Raw genomic sequence first — 16,072 nt, forward strand, 5'->3', positions numbered from 1 at the left:
CAGAATTCAAGCCAGAGCGAGTCTTTTGGAAATCTGTTAACATCGCTGTCGCAAACAGCAATACAATGAGGGAATATCATGTATTCACCATGAAACTGCACCTAATCAATATCATTAGGTACTGGATACTTTCTGCTGTTTGTACACTTACTATCGTATATATAGAGATGGGTAAAGATACTTCAAGAACTTTAGGACATTTAAAAATATCTGTTGCCTAAATGAATTTTACTGATCACTTTTTCCAGGTGATAAAAGTAGTTCATTATAGAGGAATAAGAATGTGAGAATCATCCTAAATCCCACCACTCAGATGTAGTAACTGTGAGCATTTTAGTGCATTAAGTTCCAGAGAGAAGAATAAGAGGGAAGAAACTGAAGACGAGAGATAAGGAAGCAGAGAAAGAGGAGTGGAAGGAAGAAAGGAAGAAAAAGAGATTCCATTTGTTCACTCACCAAAATGGATATATTATCATAAATAAGAGCTGTCATTTTCAATTAAGATATTGTGAAGTTTTCTACTTTACAAAATTAAATAAACGTCAAATTTTTTATCGTTAGTAAATTAAACATCAAATTGTTTTAATGTATTGTCACATAAATATACTGTATTGTTACCATTTCACCAATAAAAATAAACCATTTTGATTAAACTTCACTTTGCATTTTTGTAAAAATATACAATAGTTTCTTCTGAATAAATTTGAAGAACTGAAATATGAGTCATAGTTGAACAAGCATTAGAGTTTTGGAACACAATTATCAAATCGCCCTCAGATATGTCACAGCACCTTATGACACAAGATGTCCCCAAAGTATGACTGTCTATAATTACACCTTCACGACACTGGAGATCTGCATCTTTTAAATCTTTTCCCATGTAGTAAGCACAAAAATATGTCACTTGTTTATCTTTGATTCAATTAATAAACTAAAACATTTTTATGTATCTGTTAGCTCTTTGCGTTTGTTTCCTATGAACATCTTAATTTCATCTTGTGCCCATTTTTCATTTAGTTAAAAGTTAAAAGAGAGTTAACTTTTATTGATTTTGTTTTTAAGTGTTCTTTTTTACTGATAATATTTCATGTTGTTAGCACACTATTAATAAATTTATTTCAATAACTGGTTTAGAATGCAACTACTGATGGTATAGAACTTAACGAAAGAACAGCAGCATTTTCAATGTGCTTTCAAAGGAGACAATATAATGTATTATTTAAATATATAAGCTTTGCCAAGTCCTGGGTTCAAATTCTCTCTTGGATAATGTAAATCATTTAGCACAATGTCTGGAACCAGACAGGCACCCAGTAAATGATAGCTATGATTATTTTCATGTTTGTATTTGATCTATTTCAGAGATATCTTGGTTATCACAATATTACTGATTCATTGGGTCTATGAAAATTTATGTTCCATATTTCAGTTTCACTGTCAACTTTCCATCAGACACCTGATGGATGGGATGATTTGTTTACCTCTAATTCACTTCACTACTGTCTTAGCCAATGCTAAACTCCATTGCCCTGAATTTCAAAGAGAGGAGGGAGGGTGAAAAAATGTCTCTCCTCTTTGGTAAAGTGTGTGAAAATTGCCCAACATCGATTTGTTCCAGATGCCCCGGTGTGTTTGCTACGGGGGTAGTAACACCAGTAACACCGACGTGCTTTTCCTCACAGCAGAAGGTGTTACCTGGAGTTGAGGGATGTGAGAACCAAGAGGCACTCCCCTGCATCTCCACCTTTTCCGGTGAATGTTTGTGATAGCTGGTCGCTGGAGAAACACCATGTGCTTTGTAGAGAGGTTTTCATTTGAGATGTCAAAACTGAAAAGCTCGTGCTTTCCCTTCCGCTCACCAGGCAGCAGACTTTCCACAGGACAGATTAACTGAAACAATTGTGAATGGCTCTTGAAAAGTATTCTTATTCTTTTATTATTATTTTTAAAAATTCTGCTTTGTGCACTGGGATGATATCTATAAAGGAACTCTTTCAAAAAATATCCCATTGAAAGTGTCATCTAGCACTTAACAGCTAGGGAGGCAAGGAATAATGACTGTGAAATTGTCCTCTGGCTGTATTTCTGTAATCTGTTATTCCTTAGCTATCTTTTTTTTTTTTTTTTTTAATGAGATGGAGTCTCGCTCTGTCGCCCAGGCTGGAGTTCCTTAGCTATCTCAAGTGGATGTTTTCTATGATTGTACCTTTGGTTTTCATTCATCTGGACATTTTTTACTGAGCAACTCCTATGTGCCAGACATTATGCTAGAAATAACAGATGGTTTTGGAGACATGACTGATAAGGTTTGGATGTTTTCCCCCCTCCAGATCTCATGTTGAAATATGACATTCGATGCCAGAGATGGGCCTGGTGGGAGGTGTTTTGGTCATGGAGGTGGATCCCTCATGAATGGCTCTGTCCTTGCGATAATGAATTCTCACCTTATGAGCTCACACAAGACCTACTGTTTAAAAGAGCTTGACACCTCCCTGTCTCTCTTACTCCCTCTCTTGCCACGTGACATGCTGGCTCACCCTTTGCCTTCTGCTATGATTGGAAGCTCTCCGGGCCTCACAAGAAGCCAAGCAGATGCTGGCGCCATGCTTACATAGCCTGCAGAGCTGTGAAGCAAATAAACCTCTTTTCTTTTTAAATTACCCAGTTGTGGGTATTCCTGTATAGCAATGCAAATAGACCAACACAGTGACGATAAACACATGAAAAGGAATCTATCTCTGAAGAAACATATGCCAACATGGTTTGGGTCTGTGTCCCCACCCAACTCTCATGTCAAATTGTAATTCTCACTGTTAGAGGAAGGCCCTGGGAGGAGGTGACTGGATCATGGGGGCAGACTTCCATTTCTTGTTCTCATGATAATGAGTGAGTTCTTATGACATCTGGTTTTAAAGTATGTAGCCCATCCCCTTATGCTCTTGCTCTCTCCTGCTGGCCATGTGAATATGTGCTTCCTTCCCCTTCACCTTCTGCCATGATTGTTAGTTTCCTGAGGCCTTTCGAGAAGCAGAAGCCTGTGCAGCCTGCAGAACTGTGAGCCAATTAAACAACCTCTTTTCTTTATAAATTGCCCAGTCTCAGGTATATCTTTATAGCAGTGTGAGAATGGACTAATACAGATTCTAAAATGCTAAATGAGAGTTACAGTCACTGAAAAAAAAAAAAAATCCCACAGTATTGAGCTATCGCCCTGTGAAACTGCCTTTGCAAAGATTATGACAGTGAGAGAAATCTAATGTGGCTGACTCTATCTTGTTTCTAGCCTCACAGGCTGGCTGTCTTCACTCAATTCAGTGAAGCAAATTTGTGACTTCCTCAATTGTCCCTATAGATAACGTCACTATTGTAGAACCTAAGATTGATCTTTTGATAAATTTTTCTGATTTTTGTGTTCTGGCAACTGACTGACTTCACCTGGACCCATGACTCATAACTTAACCAGTCCTGTGGTCTCCCACTCAGAGGTGGACTCAGTGCATGAGGACTGTTTTCACACCCCTATGATTGCCTCCCCAACCAATCAGCAGTATCCATTCCCCAGTCCCATGCCTACTAAGCTGTCCTTGAAAAACCCTAATTTCTGAGCCACGTGGCTAGCCTAATATTAATTAAATGCTTTCTTTACTGCAATGTCACAATCTCAGTGAACTGGTTTTGTCTAGTCACTGGGCAGGAAGAACCCATCTGGTGATTACACTTGTGAAACAGCACTCTTGGGACACATAAATCTCATCAGGGTTACAGTTTTCAGGAATATGCTCACAGTATGCAGTCTAAGAAAATGTAACTGATATTGACCTAAAAGAAGAAACTGAACCAAACTTAATACAAGCAGAGTTTATTTGGGCCAGTTTTGAGAGTTGTAATCCAGGAACATGGATTCAAGTTTGCCCTGAATATGTGCTCCAATTAGCAGCAGTTACAAGTGGGTTTTTGAAGGACAAAAGAGACTGTTCCTAAATTGTTTACCAATTAGTTACATCAAAATAACATAAGCTATTGACTTGCTGTACATTGTTCTTTGCATCACAAACTCCAGGTACGTGAGGATAATGAGTGAGGCAACTAATGAGTAATGAAATGACTTTAAACAACTGCCCCCAGGCATGGGGGGAGGTGGGTGGTAAGAATAAAGTCTCGCACTCACATCTTTCTAGGCCTAATAAATTCTACATGCCTCACACAGCTCAGGCTGCCCTGAGCTATTTTTCTTTTCTCACAGGATCACAGGCTGGGAAATGTTTAGGTGGCGCAGTTTCTCTGGGCTTTCCAATTTCCTTAAGAGGTTGGTGTTCTCTGTAGGATAAGATCTTGCCAGGTCCCTGGAAGCCCCAAGTGGAAGCTAACAATCCTCTTATACCTATAACCACACCACCTTGAAATTATTTTATTTCATGTTAAGCTTGCAAAGATTGCTTTTAGCAAGTTGTGTATTTGGATTTGGAGTCTGCGTTCTGGGTAAAATTTCTTAATAGGCCACAGTGCCATCTAACAACATAGTGTGTGGGTTATGGAATAATCAACTGCATTACACATCTGTAGTTGTATTGCAACCATAATACATAACAAGAACTAGACTGAGTGCATGTACTGTCTGTTACCTCCAATGTTGGGAAAGTCTGACCACATGACCAATGGATCCTAAGGATATGGCTTTGGGCTGGACCTTGAAATAGAGGTAACACATTGATGAGAGCACCAAGGGGGTAGGCATCCCATCTGCCCTGTTCTCCAACTTAACCCAATGCCTGACACAGAGTAAGCACAGCTTTGTAATCTACTGTCAACCCTGAGCTGGGAAAATCTATTCCAGTGCCAGTGTCTTCAAGTGTGCTATTGAGTAAAACTGCAGAGACAGCTTATGAACAAGTACACAGACAAAAGACCCACAGATTTACTATCTTGTTTCTGCTTGGACCTTAATACAAGTAGTTAACTCTCCAGACAGTGACACTGTGTCAAGATATAGAATATAACAGAGAATCCAAAATTGTAGGTATCATCAGATTTTTTTTTTTTTTTGAGATGGAGTCTCGCTCTGTCACCCAGGCTGCAGTGCAGTGGCGTGATCTCAACTCACTGCAAGCTCCGCCTCCCAGGTGCAAGCCATTCTCCTGCCTCAGCCTCCCCAGTAGCTGGGACTACAGGCGCCTGCCACCACACCCGGCTAGTTTTGTTTGTTTGTTTGTTTGTTTGTATTTTTAGTAGAGATGGGGTTTCACTGTGTTAGCCAGGATGGTCTCGATCTCCTGACCTTGTGATCTGCCCACCTTGGCCTCCCAAAGTGCTGGGATTACAGATTGAGCCACCGCGCCTGGCCAGTGATATTTACCACAAAAATTTGAACAAGATCCATTCATTGGACTGAGAAAATTTCAGTCTCATTTAAAATCCTTTAGAATTTTTAGTAAGTTATAAACTTTCAGTTCGGAGATCCCTGTTTTATTTCCTTTATGTCACAGCCAGTACAATGCCATCTAAGTAAATGCATACATTTTTTGACAGTGAAAAATATCTAAACACTATGGGGCAAAACTATGAGACACTATATGAGACGCTGTAAAAAATTGATTTCCTATATATTTCTTCAATTGTTTTTTATCTCTACTATGTGAAAGCCAAAGTATATTCCATTCTGAGTTCTGAATTTCTGATATATCACTTAAAATATGTCATTTTAATTAAAATCCTAAAACTATCCCTTGAATCGAGAATTTACAGGCAAGTAAAAAGTCAAATTTAAAACAATAGCATTGGGTAGGATGAAAGAGACTTCTTTTATGTTCCTTCCTTTTGACATCCCATGAGCATAATGCCTCTTCCAGGGATTCTTCCATTTCTAGTAGACTAAAATGTATTTCACGTATCTATGGGTTCTGGTATGAATATGATTTCTAGTAAACATTTTTTTGTTCAGTCACTATAATGGAGAGAATAAATACAAAAATTTCACATTAAAAGAATCTACAGAAGTGCCAAGTTTGGTTCCAGACCATTCTAAATACTAAAGAATATATATGCCTGTCATTTGTTTTTGCTTGGAAGTATGATTAAATATAATTAAAATACCAAGAACAAGGATATAGGTCACAGATCAGGAATGTTTACTCTATGAACCTGAAATGAACTCGCCTTTTAACATTACAGCTGTGGTTAACTGTCAACAACCCTTGGACTCAGTTTCACGCCTGCAGAGAAGCACCCTCGGCCGTGACCCTACCCATCCTCCACACACACACAGCCACAAAGGAAAGCACCCAGGGTTCTGTATATATGTTTTATTTGAACATCCACATTTCTTAGCTTAGAGACAATTATATTCCGTACACTTTTCTTCTCTCTCTCTTACAATATTTAGACTGGCCAAAAACCAGGGAAAATGTCCTTGGCTTCAGTCATTATGAAATTTTACTTAATGCTTATGAAAGCACTCCTGTGATAAGCTTCAGCATGAAGTGTAATCACCACATTCAGTTTCAAAGTTCAAAGGCCCATTCCTATGATGGGTAAACACCTACCACAGTACAAAGAAGGAAAGTGACTGTGGGTAATGACAGAGGAAAAGTGAAGGGGGTAACAACTTCTCCTAGAGGAGGGGATGGTCCCTGTTCCATGCCCATCTTGTCTCCTTAAATAGGAACGGCCAACAGGCCTAACAGTCCCTGAACTCTACACAGCTACTTCCCTTGCTGGAACATGAGCATTTGCCTTCTTCTCTCTAAGGTTTGTCCTCTTTTCTCTGATTCTTGGAAACATTTTTAAGTTCTGCCAGGTTCTCTGTTCTTTCATGAATAAACTGATGGAAATTTTCCATGGAAGTTACTTATCTCACTTAAGAAGTACACAGTGGCTCACGCCTGTAATCCTAGCACTTTGGGAGGCCAAGGTGGGGGGATTGTCTGAGCTCAGGAGTTCGAGACTAGCCTGGGCAACACGGTGAAACCCCGTCTCTACTAAAATACAAAAACTTGGCCGGGCGTGGCGGTGTGCGCCTGTAATCCCAGCTACTCAGGAGGCTGAGGCAGGAGAATTGCTAGAACCTGGGAGGTGGAGGTTGCGGTGAGTCAAGATTGTGCCACTGCACTCCAGCCTGGGCTACAGAGTGAGACTCCATTTCTTAAAAAAAAAAAAAAAAAAAAGAAGTACTGACTTGAGGCATGGCAGTAGAAATCAGGATAAGGTTTCACTTTGCATTTGAAAAGCTAAGAACAGCCTTTATTGGAGAAAGTAGGATAAAGACATTTCCATATATGTTCACGGGAATTTACCATTTAAATTTACCATTCAAATTGGAATTTACCATTCAAACTAGGGAGTAGAGATCAGTCACTTTTGCCATTTTATCAGTTTAAAACTCTTTCAAGAAAAGAAAAGAAAGGAGGAGTCTCTTCCAAGAAAACAAAAGAAAAAAGTAATACTGTGTAAGAACCACAGAAGAAAAGCTAAGTAGGAGCAGATGTGGGTGCTCTTTCCTTAAGAGTCAGCATAGAATGTAGAGAGTGACATTTTCTTTAAGAGCAGATTATTATAACAAAGCAAGAAAAAGTATATTTGTACTTAAGTTGGTCACAGTGACACTTGTAGAAAATATAAGTAGCTGTAAATGGGAAAATGTCAAAAACGTTCCATCCAAGGAATGTTAGAAGGTCCCTTCTTTGCCTTGCTCATCTGAAAAGTTCCAATTCACCCTACAAGCCTTAGCCCCAAGGCTGGGAAGCCACTGCCTCTGCTACCAAGAAGCATCCAGAGTCTCTTTTGTGCTGCGTGGCACCCGTCCTGTGGCTTCATGATAACATCTATCACTCTTTAGGGATCATTTACACTTCTGCTGCCTCTTCTCCCTAAGACAGAGAAAATTGTCACTAGTTCTTTTTTGTATTCTTGGTGTCCAGCAAAGGGAACAGGCATCTATCTATCCATTTAATTAAGCTCTGCTAAGATGCTTTGAGTTAAATTGTGTATGTTTGTGTGCTGGAAGAATATATAAAAATCAGTGAGACACTTCTACAAAGACAGAGTAGATATCCTTCTGCTAAATGCATATAAAAATCCTGGATATTATATTAAAACACAGCAAGACTCTGAACAGTACAGAGAAAACAGACAGGCTGGGAACATTGGGGCCCAAGGAACAACACTGTGATGAGTTCCTTGCGTTTTCTTTTCAGCTCATATATTTCCAACTTGGAGCTGAAAAAGTCAGCAACCTGGAAATGTCAACAAATGCAGGGGGAAAAAACCCTAAAAGAGTCCTGCTCTCTCTCCTGCCAAAGGACCAGAAAAGGGTAGCCAAGCAAGGGTAAAAATGGTTCTACTCCAACCAAACACCATGGAAAAAACCATAGCCCCACCCACACCAGCAAATGCTGAGTGGGGAGTCTAGACTTACACTCTCACCAAGCTGTAAAGAGGTATCCTAGCTCCCCTATTTTTGTATTCTTAGTGTCCAGCAAAAGGGAACAGGCATCTATCCATTTAATTAAGCTCTGCTAAGATGCTTTGAGTTAAATTGTGTATGTTTGTGTGCTGGAAGAATACAACACCAGAATGGTGTTGGAGAAGGCTGTGTAGGCCACTGGGAATTTCATTCTCACCTGGTGTAATGAAGGCCTTCCTGGTCACTCCTGTCCCATAGCATTAGTGGAGATTCCCAGCGTGCAGCACAAGGTGCCCTGCACATCCCAGCCAGGGAGGAATCAATAGAGGCCTAATGGGAAACTGAATTCTCACCTTGCTCAGTAGTAACAAGCGGACCCTGTCACTCAGTGTCAAGGGAGGCTGACTGGGGAACCTGGACTCCCAGCCACACCTGGTAATAATGAAGCAGTACTCCCAATTCCCCTGCTGTGGTGGTATCAGAGACAGTTGCCTAAAGCAGAAGGTTTAAATAAGACCCATAGTTTCATAACATAATACCTAAAAATATCCAGGTTTCAATAAAAAATCATTTCACACACCGAGAAACAGGAAAATGCTTCTGAATGGAAAAAAGACCATCAGTAGATGCAAACAATGAGGTGACAGATGTTGGAATTATCTGATAAGGATTTTACAGCAGCCATTATAAAAATGCTTCAACGAGCAAGTATAAATGCACTTGAAACAAATGAAAATGTAGAAAGTCTCAGCAGAGACAGAAATTCTCAGCAAATAGAAGATATAAAGAAAAACCAAATAGACATTTTAGAAATAAAACACACAATAACTAAAATATAAAAATCAGGAATAAATGGGCTCAACAGCAGAACAGATTAGACAGAAGAAAGAATCACTGAACTTCGAGACAGAAGAATAGAAATTACCTAATCTGAACAAGAGAGAAGCAGGCTGAAAAAAAATATCATATACAGAGCCTCAGGAAACTGCAGGACTTAAAAACAAAAACAAAAACAACTTCCTAAATTATTAAATAATTTTCAGTTGCAAATTGGATTTTCCAAAGGTCTTTGCAGCTGGCCCTTAGGCTGTTAAAGAACGATCATACGAAGGACATGTAAAAATCTTTGGTGTATGTACTGATATTATACCTAAATTGGACCTAGGTAGCCTAAAAGTTAATGCAGTCTTTGAAGATTCAGATAGGCACAAAAAAGTACAGTCAAGGTAGTAAAAAATCAAGATCACTGTGTCATTTATCATGTTCACCAAGAAGATGTGAGGTGACATGTTCTCTTCAATCTATGGAACTTCAAAATGCACTGCTTAACAGAGAACAGCTCTGCAGCTGGTAGGGTAAGTCTTGTGCACAGAGAGAAACATTCCTACCATCTCAGTAAAAAATGGTACCTTGCATGTACTGACTGGTGCGCTGAAGTTTCGCCAAAGATAAGATACAATTTTAACAGTCAAAGGGCCACATTTAAAGCCATTGTAAACCTATGTTAATTACCAGTGAGCAGGATGGGAATATTTCTCTTTTTTTTATACAAATACAAAGTAAGATTTTGTAATAGGTAAGTATGTTCAAAGATCATCCCTCAAAGTTGAACTTGTTTGAACCATTAAATCTAAAGAAATCCAATCAAAAAATTTAAAAAAAACACACACAAGATTAACAATTTGGCTTTTGAGGGGATATACACCAAAGACTGAAACAAGATCTCAGAAGTATTTTGGCTTCTGTTAATTTTTTTTTTGATTAAAATGAAAAGAAATGAAACTCCAAATTAAAAGAAATCCAGAACTGCTTTAAAATTCTCGTAAAGATAGTCACATAACATGGGCTACCCCAATCCTACTAAGTCTGCTGTTTGCTCAATGCCATCAAGGTTTATATAGTAAGATTCAAATATCTGGTATCCAGACAATGTTCACAGCTACTTCTCCCTTAAGAGAAGCAGAAAGGCAGTTTTAGGTGTGGTCTGTCTTTATCCCCCAAACTTGATCAATGTATACGATGCTTACACATCCAAATACGTGCAAGATTCAACAGGAACACCCTCCCACTGCTGTGCTGAGTACGCAAGTTTCCCTGAGATGTCCGCATCACCAAGGGCTCCATTCTAACTCTGGTCGTCAGTTTCTGAACAATGCGATAGTGTAGATAGAGGACTATATAAAATATAAGGTTCTCTCAAAAAGATTTATGGTGTTTGGGGATAAAAAAATATATCAGTCTTCTTGGCTAAAGGTTGGCAAATGTGTTTTCAACTTTAAAATGTCTGAAACTGGCTCCTTTCTTTGTTGATAGAAGCTGAGTCCAGTGATGTGCTCAACATCTGTGATCCGTGCTCTGTGTAACATTAACAATTCTTCAACCCATGAGGATTCATGCTTCCCATGCTAGCAGAATAAGAAATATAAAAGAAAAGTTACCAAGAGAACACTCAGTTCACTTCTATACGCGCTCCATCTTCCCAGTTTAATCATTTATGAGACTTCAGCTCTAAAGTAGAACATGCCATATGATTTGTTAGGCATCATCTCTCCTCTCGAGTAGCTTTCCTTCTAATACATACCATGTATATTTGTTTAATTAGATGCATCAAGTTTGGGAAAAGAAAGTATACATGGAAAAGATGGTCCTGCATTAAATAGGTTTAAGAAACTTCAATGGTGTGAAGTTAAAAAAAGTCGGAAAACAGAAATTACATGGCATGGTAGAAAGAATATGGGAATTAATATAAAGAATCTGTTCTCAGTCAGAATGACTATTATTAAAAAGTCAAAAAATAACAGATGCTGGCAAGGTTGTGGAGAAAAAGGAATGCTTTTACACTGCTGGTGGGGAGTGTAAATTAGTTCAACCACTGTGGAAGACAGTGTGGCAATTCCTCAAAGACCTAGAGGCAGAAATACCATTTGATCCAGCAATCCCATTACTCAGTATATAAGCACAGGAATATAAATCATTCTATTATACAGATACATGCACACATATGTTCAGTGCAGCACTAGTCACAATAGGAAAGACAAGGAATCAACTTAAATGCCCATCAGTGATAGACTGGATCAAGAAAATGTGGTTCATATACACCATGGAACACTATGCTGTATGTGGTCAATGATAGACTAAATAAAGAAAATGTGGTACATGTATACCATGGAATACTATGCAGCCATAAAAGATCATGTCCTTTGCAGGGACGTGGATGGAGCTGGAGGCCATTATCCTTAGCAAACTAATGTGAGAACAGAAAACCAAACACTGCATATTCTCAATTATAAGAGTGTGCTGAAGGATGAGAACACATAGACACGTGTTGGGGAACAACATACACTGGGGCCTGTTGGAGGGCAGGGGTGGGAGGAGGGAGAGCATCAGAAAGAACCGCTAATGGATGCTGGGCTTAATACCTAGGTGATGGGATGATCTGTGTAGCAAACCACCATGGCACACATTTACCTATGCAACAAACCTGCACATCCTGCACACATACCCCTGAACTTAAAATAAAAGTTGGAAATTTTTTAAAAAGAGACTGGTTCTGTGACTATCTTATCGGGTAAACTAAGGAAAGTTATTTAACATATAAATCTTGCTTCCTTTATCTGTATCCTCCTCATTGGGTTATTTTGACAATCAAATATAATGATGTGTGCAAACATACTACAAAAATACTAGTTTTTATGAGAATGTGTTATCTACAAAGATGCATGAAGATGCCCACATGGGCCAAAGCCACATGCTAAGAACGGTGGAGCAGAAAGAGGGAAAAGTTCTGGGTCCCCAGTGGTGCAGTTTACCCAGAGCGCCATCCCAGGACTGTGTACAGCTGGACTTCCTGTTCTATGAGGAATCCCTGACTTGCTTAAGCCACTGCAAAGGGGTTTCTGTTATTTGCTGCAGAAGCCTACTCTAATTGATACATTCAATGACAATATAATCTCTCAAAATAAAGAAAGTAATGAAGCAGGCAATAGCTGCATGTATCTAAGAATGCTCACAAAACTGACAACTTTCAGCAGAGTCAGATCAGGCAACCAACTAGTTAAAGTCTTGCTATTCTGTATTTAATTCTGAAGAATAAGGGGAAAAATAACTCAATGAGAAATGTGTTCTATAGGAACAAGTAATTCTGAAAGTTTATCATAGAAACAAGGAGAGACATATCTTCATGAATTTTAACGATATATAGAAAGACTACTACCATCAAGGATGGCAAATGGACCACTGTATTCTACTCCTGGGCCCAGAGAAGAGCTCACTATTTTGTTTACTTCTGTGTCCTCAGTACCTAGAGCACCTGATTATAAATATCAAAGGAATGAATGGCTGAATCAAAGTAGTAGTGAATGAATGAATGAGTGAATGCAGCACTCTTCCCTGATGAGCTCATACTGGATCTCAAGATCCTAACTCCAGGTATACCTACCACCCATTCACTGGGACTGGTATGAAAGTTACATCTTTTTGCAGATTCAGGTCAAGACTTACTTGGTGTCACTTCAAGGGAAAAAAAAACAAAAACAAACAAAAAAAAAACACACAGGAAATATGGGAAGTACTCTGAAAGAAAAATGTTTTGGCTCACCATAAGGGAAAACTTAAAAATTGCTAAAATGGGCCGGGCGCAGTGGCTCACGACTATAACCCCTGCACTTTGGGAGGCCGAGGCCGGCAGATCACCTGAAGTCAGAAGGTCGAGAACAGCCTGGCCAACACGGCGAAACTCCATCGCCATTAAAAATACAAAAATCAGCCAGGCATGGTGGCAGGCGCCTGTAATCCAAGCTACTCGGGAGGCTGAGCCAGGAGAATCGCTTGAGCATGGGAAGCGAAGGTTGCAGTGAGCGGAGATCACGCCACTGCCCTCCAGCCCAGGCGACAGAGTGAGACTCCATCTCAAAAAAAAAAAAGGCCGGTGCAGTGGCTCATGACTGTAATCCCAGCACTTTGGGAGGCCGAGGTGGGCGGATCACGAGGTCAGGAGATCCGAGACCATCCTGGCTGACACGGTGAAATCCCGTCTCTACTAAAAAAAAAATACAAAAACAATTAGCCGGGCGCGGAGGTGGGTGCCTGTAGTCCCAGCTACTTGGGAGGCTGAGTCAGGAGAATGGCGTGAACCCGGGAGGCGGAGCTTGCAGTGAGCCGAGATCACGCCACTGCACTCCAGCCTGGGTGCCAAAGCGAGACTCTGCCTCAAAAAAAAAAAAAAAAAAAAGCTAAAATGTTATGCAGTCATGATGTCCCAATCTACAATGTAGATTTTTAAAATTCTGAGCAAATAAGATAACATAAAACAATTATTCCCAAATACACTGGTATGACAATAGGATAAGAAAGGAAAATATTTTTTATAATTAAGTGATACATAGAAAATTTGAAATGTTGTCTAACAACTTTAAGACTAATTTGTAACAGTGCTGACACTTTGAAATTATAAATCCAGTTTTGAAATAAGAGAAAATCCATACTTCAGATAAACCCAGACTTTAGTGGTTAAGCCATACAAAGTTTGATTCTGATCTGATTTTTAGTATCTTTACCAGACAAAGGGGCCAGGCAGGGTGGCTCATGCCTGCAATCTCAGCACTTTGGGAGGCCAAGGCAGGAGGATTATTTGAGGCCAGGAGTTCAAGACCTGCTTGGGCAACATAGCAAGACCCTCTCTCTAAAAAAAAAGAAAATGAAAAATAAAAGCAGACAAGGGTAGTCTTCCCCAAAGATATGTCATCTTAAAAGATCAAATTTAAAAGCATCCTGTAATTTCAAAGTCCATGTATACTCAAGAGCTGTGCTTTCTCTCACTGTAATGTCAGATGTATGACACAAACAAATATGCGTATGTCTAGATTTTCAACACGCAAAGTAAATATACAAAAGCTACTTACAAGACAGCTCTCACTGTTATCAGTCCTGTGAGGCAAAATGAAAGCTAAGGTGTCTAAGTTTTCACAGTGCAAAGGAGTCTGAGATGCATCTTTACAGCTTGTTAGCACAATAAAGAAGTGAGTTGGAATCAAAATTTCTTGATTACGGATGACTCTTCTTTTTCTGTAAAATATGCCAATATTCATTTTAAGAAAGAAATAACTATCTTCCTTTTGATGACTATTTCAGTAGAGCATGCTTTTAATACATATAAAAATCAAATTCAAACAAATAATTAAATATAAGAAGCTAGTAATCACAATGCCTCAACATATTCTGCCAGATTCAGAGTAATAATTAGAAGACAGGCAGATAAACACAGTCCAAATAATTTTTGTTTTCTGTAGAAATTTATTGACTTTTGGAATTCTTTTAGTTCTACTTAAAGACACTGAAATTGAAACACTAAAGAAAAGAAAATATCATTTTTAAACACCTACGACCAAGAGTATAAACCATTATCAATAGTCTTAACTTCTAGGCCATTATAGACAAATAGTGGGCAGAGAAAGAACTGGTTAGGAATTTTTTATTTCAGCCCCTTCAGAGAGGACATGTTGTCATGAATTGTTTGTTCTAACTGGATTTTCTTCCTTATCTTAGTAAGTTAATCTTTTAAACTGCAGTATATTATCAAAGATGTCCCAAATATCTTTACCTCATAGTCATTCTTAAGGCTGTTTTTTTAACATCTTCCAAAACTTAAGGTAGTGGAATCATTGTTTTCAAATATGACCTTATGTAGAATCATAATCTATAAAACTATTTAAACAGAGGGCTCTGGGTGAAGCCGTGGGTAGGAAGCATATGCAGTTCTCTTCTTTATCCTCTCTAGTGCTACAGTTTCTAAGGCAGCTTTATGCCTCAAGGGAAAGTAAAAAACTGTAACTTTACAAATTGATGTGCTCTCCGGTGTATTTGTAAGTCACATACATCTAAGTCAGCCTGGGAGAGTAGGAAAGTTCTCAGAGGGGATGAATCTCAGTGGAATCTGTCTTTTTCCTACGGACTTAACAGTGAAATTGCTTCCCAAACTACTGTAATTATTGTTTTAATAAAGATCAACCAGTTTCCAAAATGTTCTCTCCCTCTCTTTTTTTAAAAAAGCGCCACCAATGGTTTCCTTCAGACAGTTGCTTTTTATCATGCCCTTCCAGCCAGAGTTGGGTAAAAGCTGTAACATTCACCCAAGGCCACCAGACTCCCAAGCACTACAGCTTTATAACCCTATTCATTCCTAGACTCAGGATATCTGTAGCCACACCATAGAGTTCTTCATCTTCTGAATGACAATATATTAAGATCATACCTTAACAATTAGCCACACAGAGATCTTAAATGAGTTCAACATTTAAACTGAGCTCAAAAATTACTCAACTGAACTAAATGGGTGAGAAACACTACTTCTTTTACCTAAAAAATATTTTACTGAATGTTGAGCAAAACGCCAAAATTGATCAGATATTTCAAAAGGATTCCTGTGTAGTCAGAAATGTCATACACAAACATATGACACTGGGTAAAAAGGGTTCTGTTGACTCAACTGGATGGTAATCCCATTTGGTTCCTATTTTTAAGAGTAATGAAATATGTTCTTACTGCCTCAGAATCTCTAAGGAATCATAACGTCCATCATAATCAAAGTCAAACACAGGACCACTGACGACATTGACACCATTTCTTTCTTCAGCATACTTTCGCAGTAGGGTGTCATGAAAGTAGCGCCATATAACT

General features: G+C 39.0%; 1 protein-coding gene across 2 annotated transcripts in view; it reads right to left on the reverse strand.

Moving 5' to 3' along the window:
• The window catches only part of ENPP1 (ectonucleotide pyrophosphatase/phosphodiesterase 1), a 115,939-nt gene that overhangs the window by 24,359 nt on the left and 75,508 nt on the right, over nucleotides 1-16,072 (reverse strand). The window contains 3 exon segments of one of the 2 annotated variants that reach the window (NM_001168933.1): nucleotides 10,633-10,803; nucleotides 14,299-14,461; nucleotides 15,938-16,070. In NM_001168933.1, the coding sequence (NP_001162404.1) occupies nucleotides 10,633-10,803; nucleotides 14,299-14,461; nucleotides 15,938-16,070 (467 nt within the window). 2 annotated transcript variants of the gene reach the window in all.

This window comes from Papio anubis, chromosome 6 (genome assembly GCF_008728515.1).
Source record: "Papio anubis isolate 15944 chromosome 6, Panubis1.0, whole genome shotgun sequence".
NCBI classification, from domain to species: Eukaryota; Metazoa; Chordata; class Mammalia; order Primates; family Cercopithecidae; genus Papio; species Papio anubis.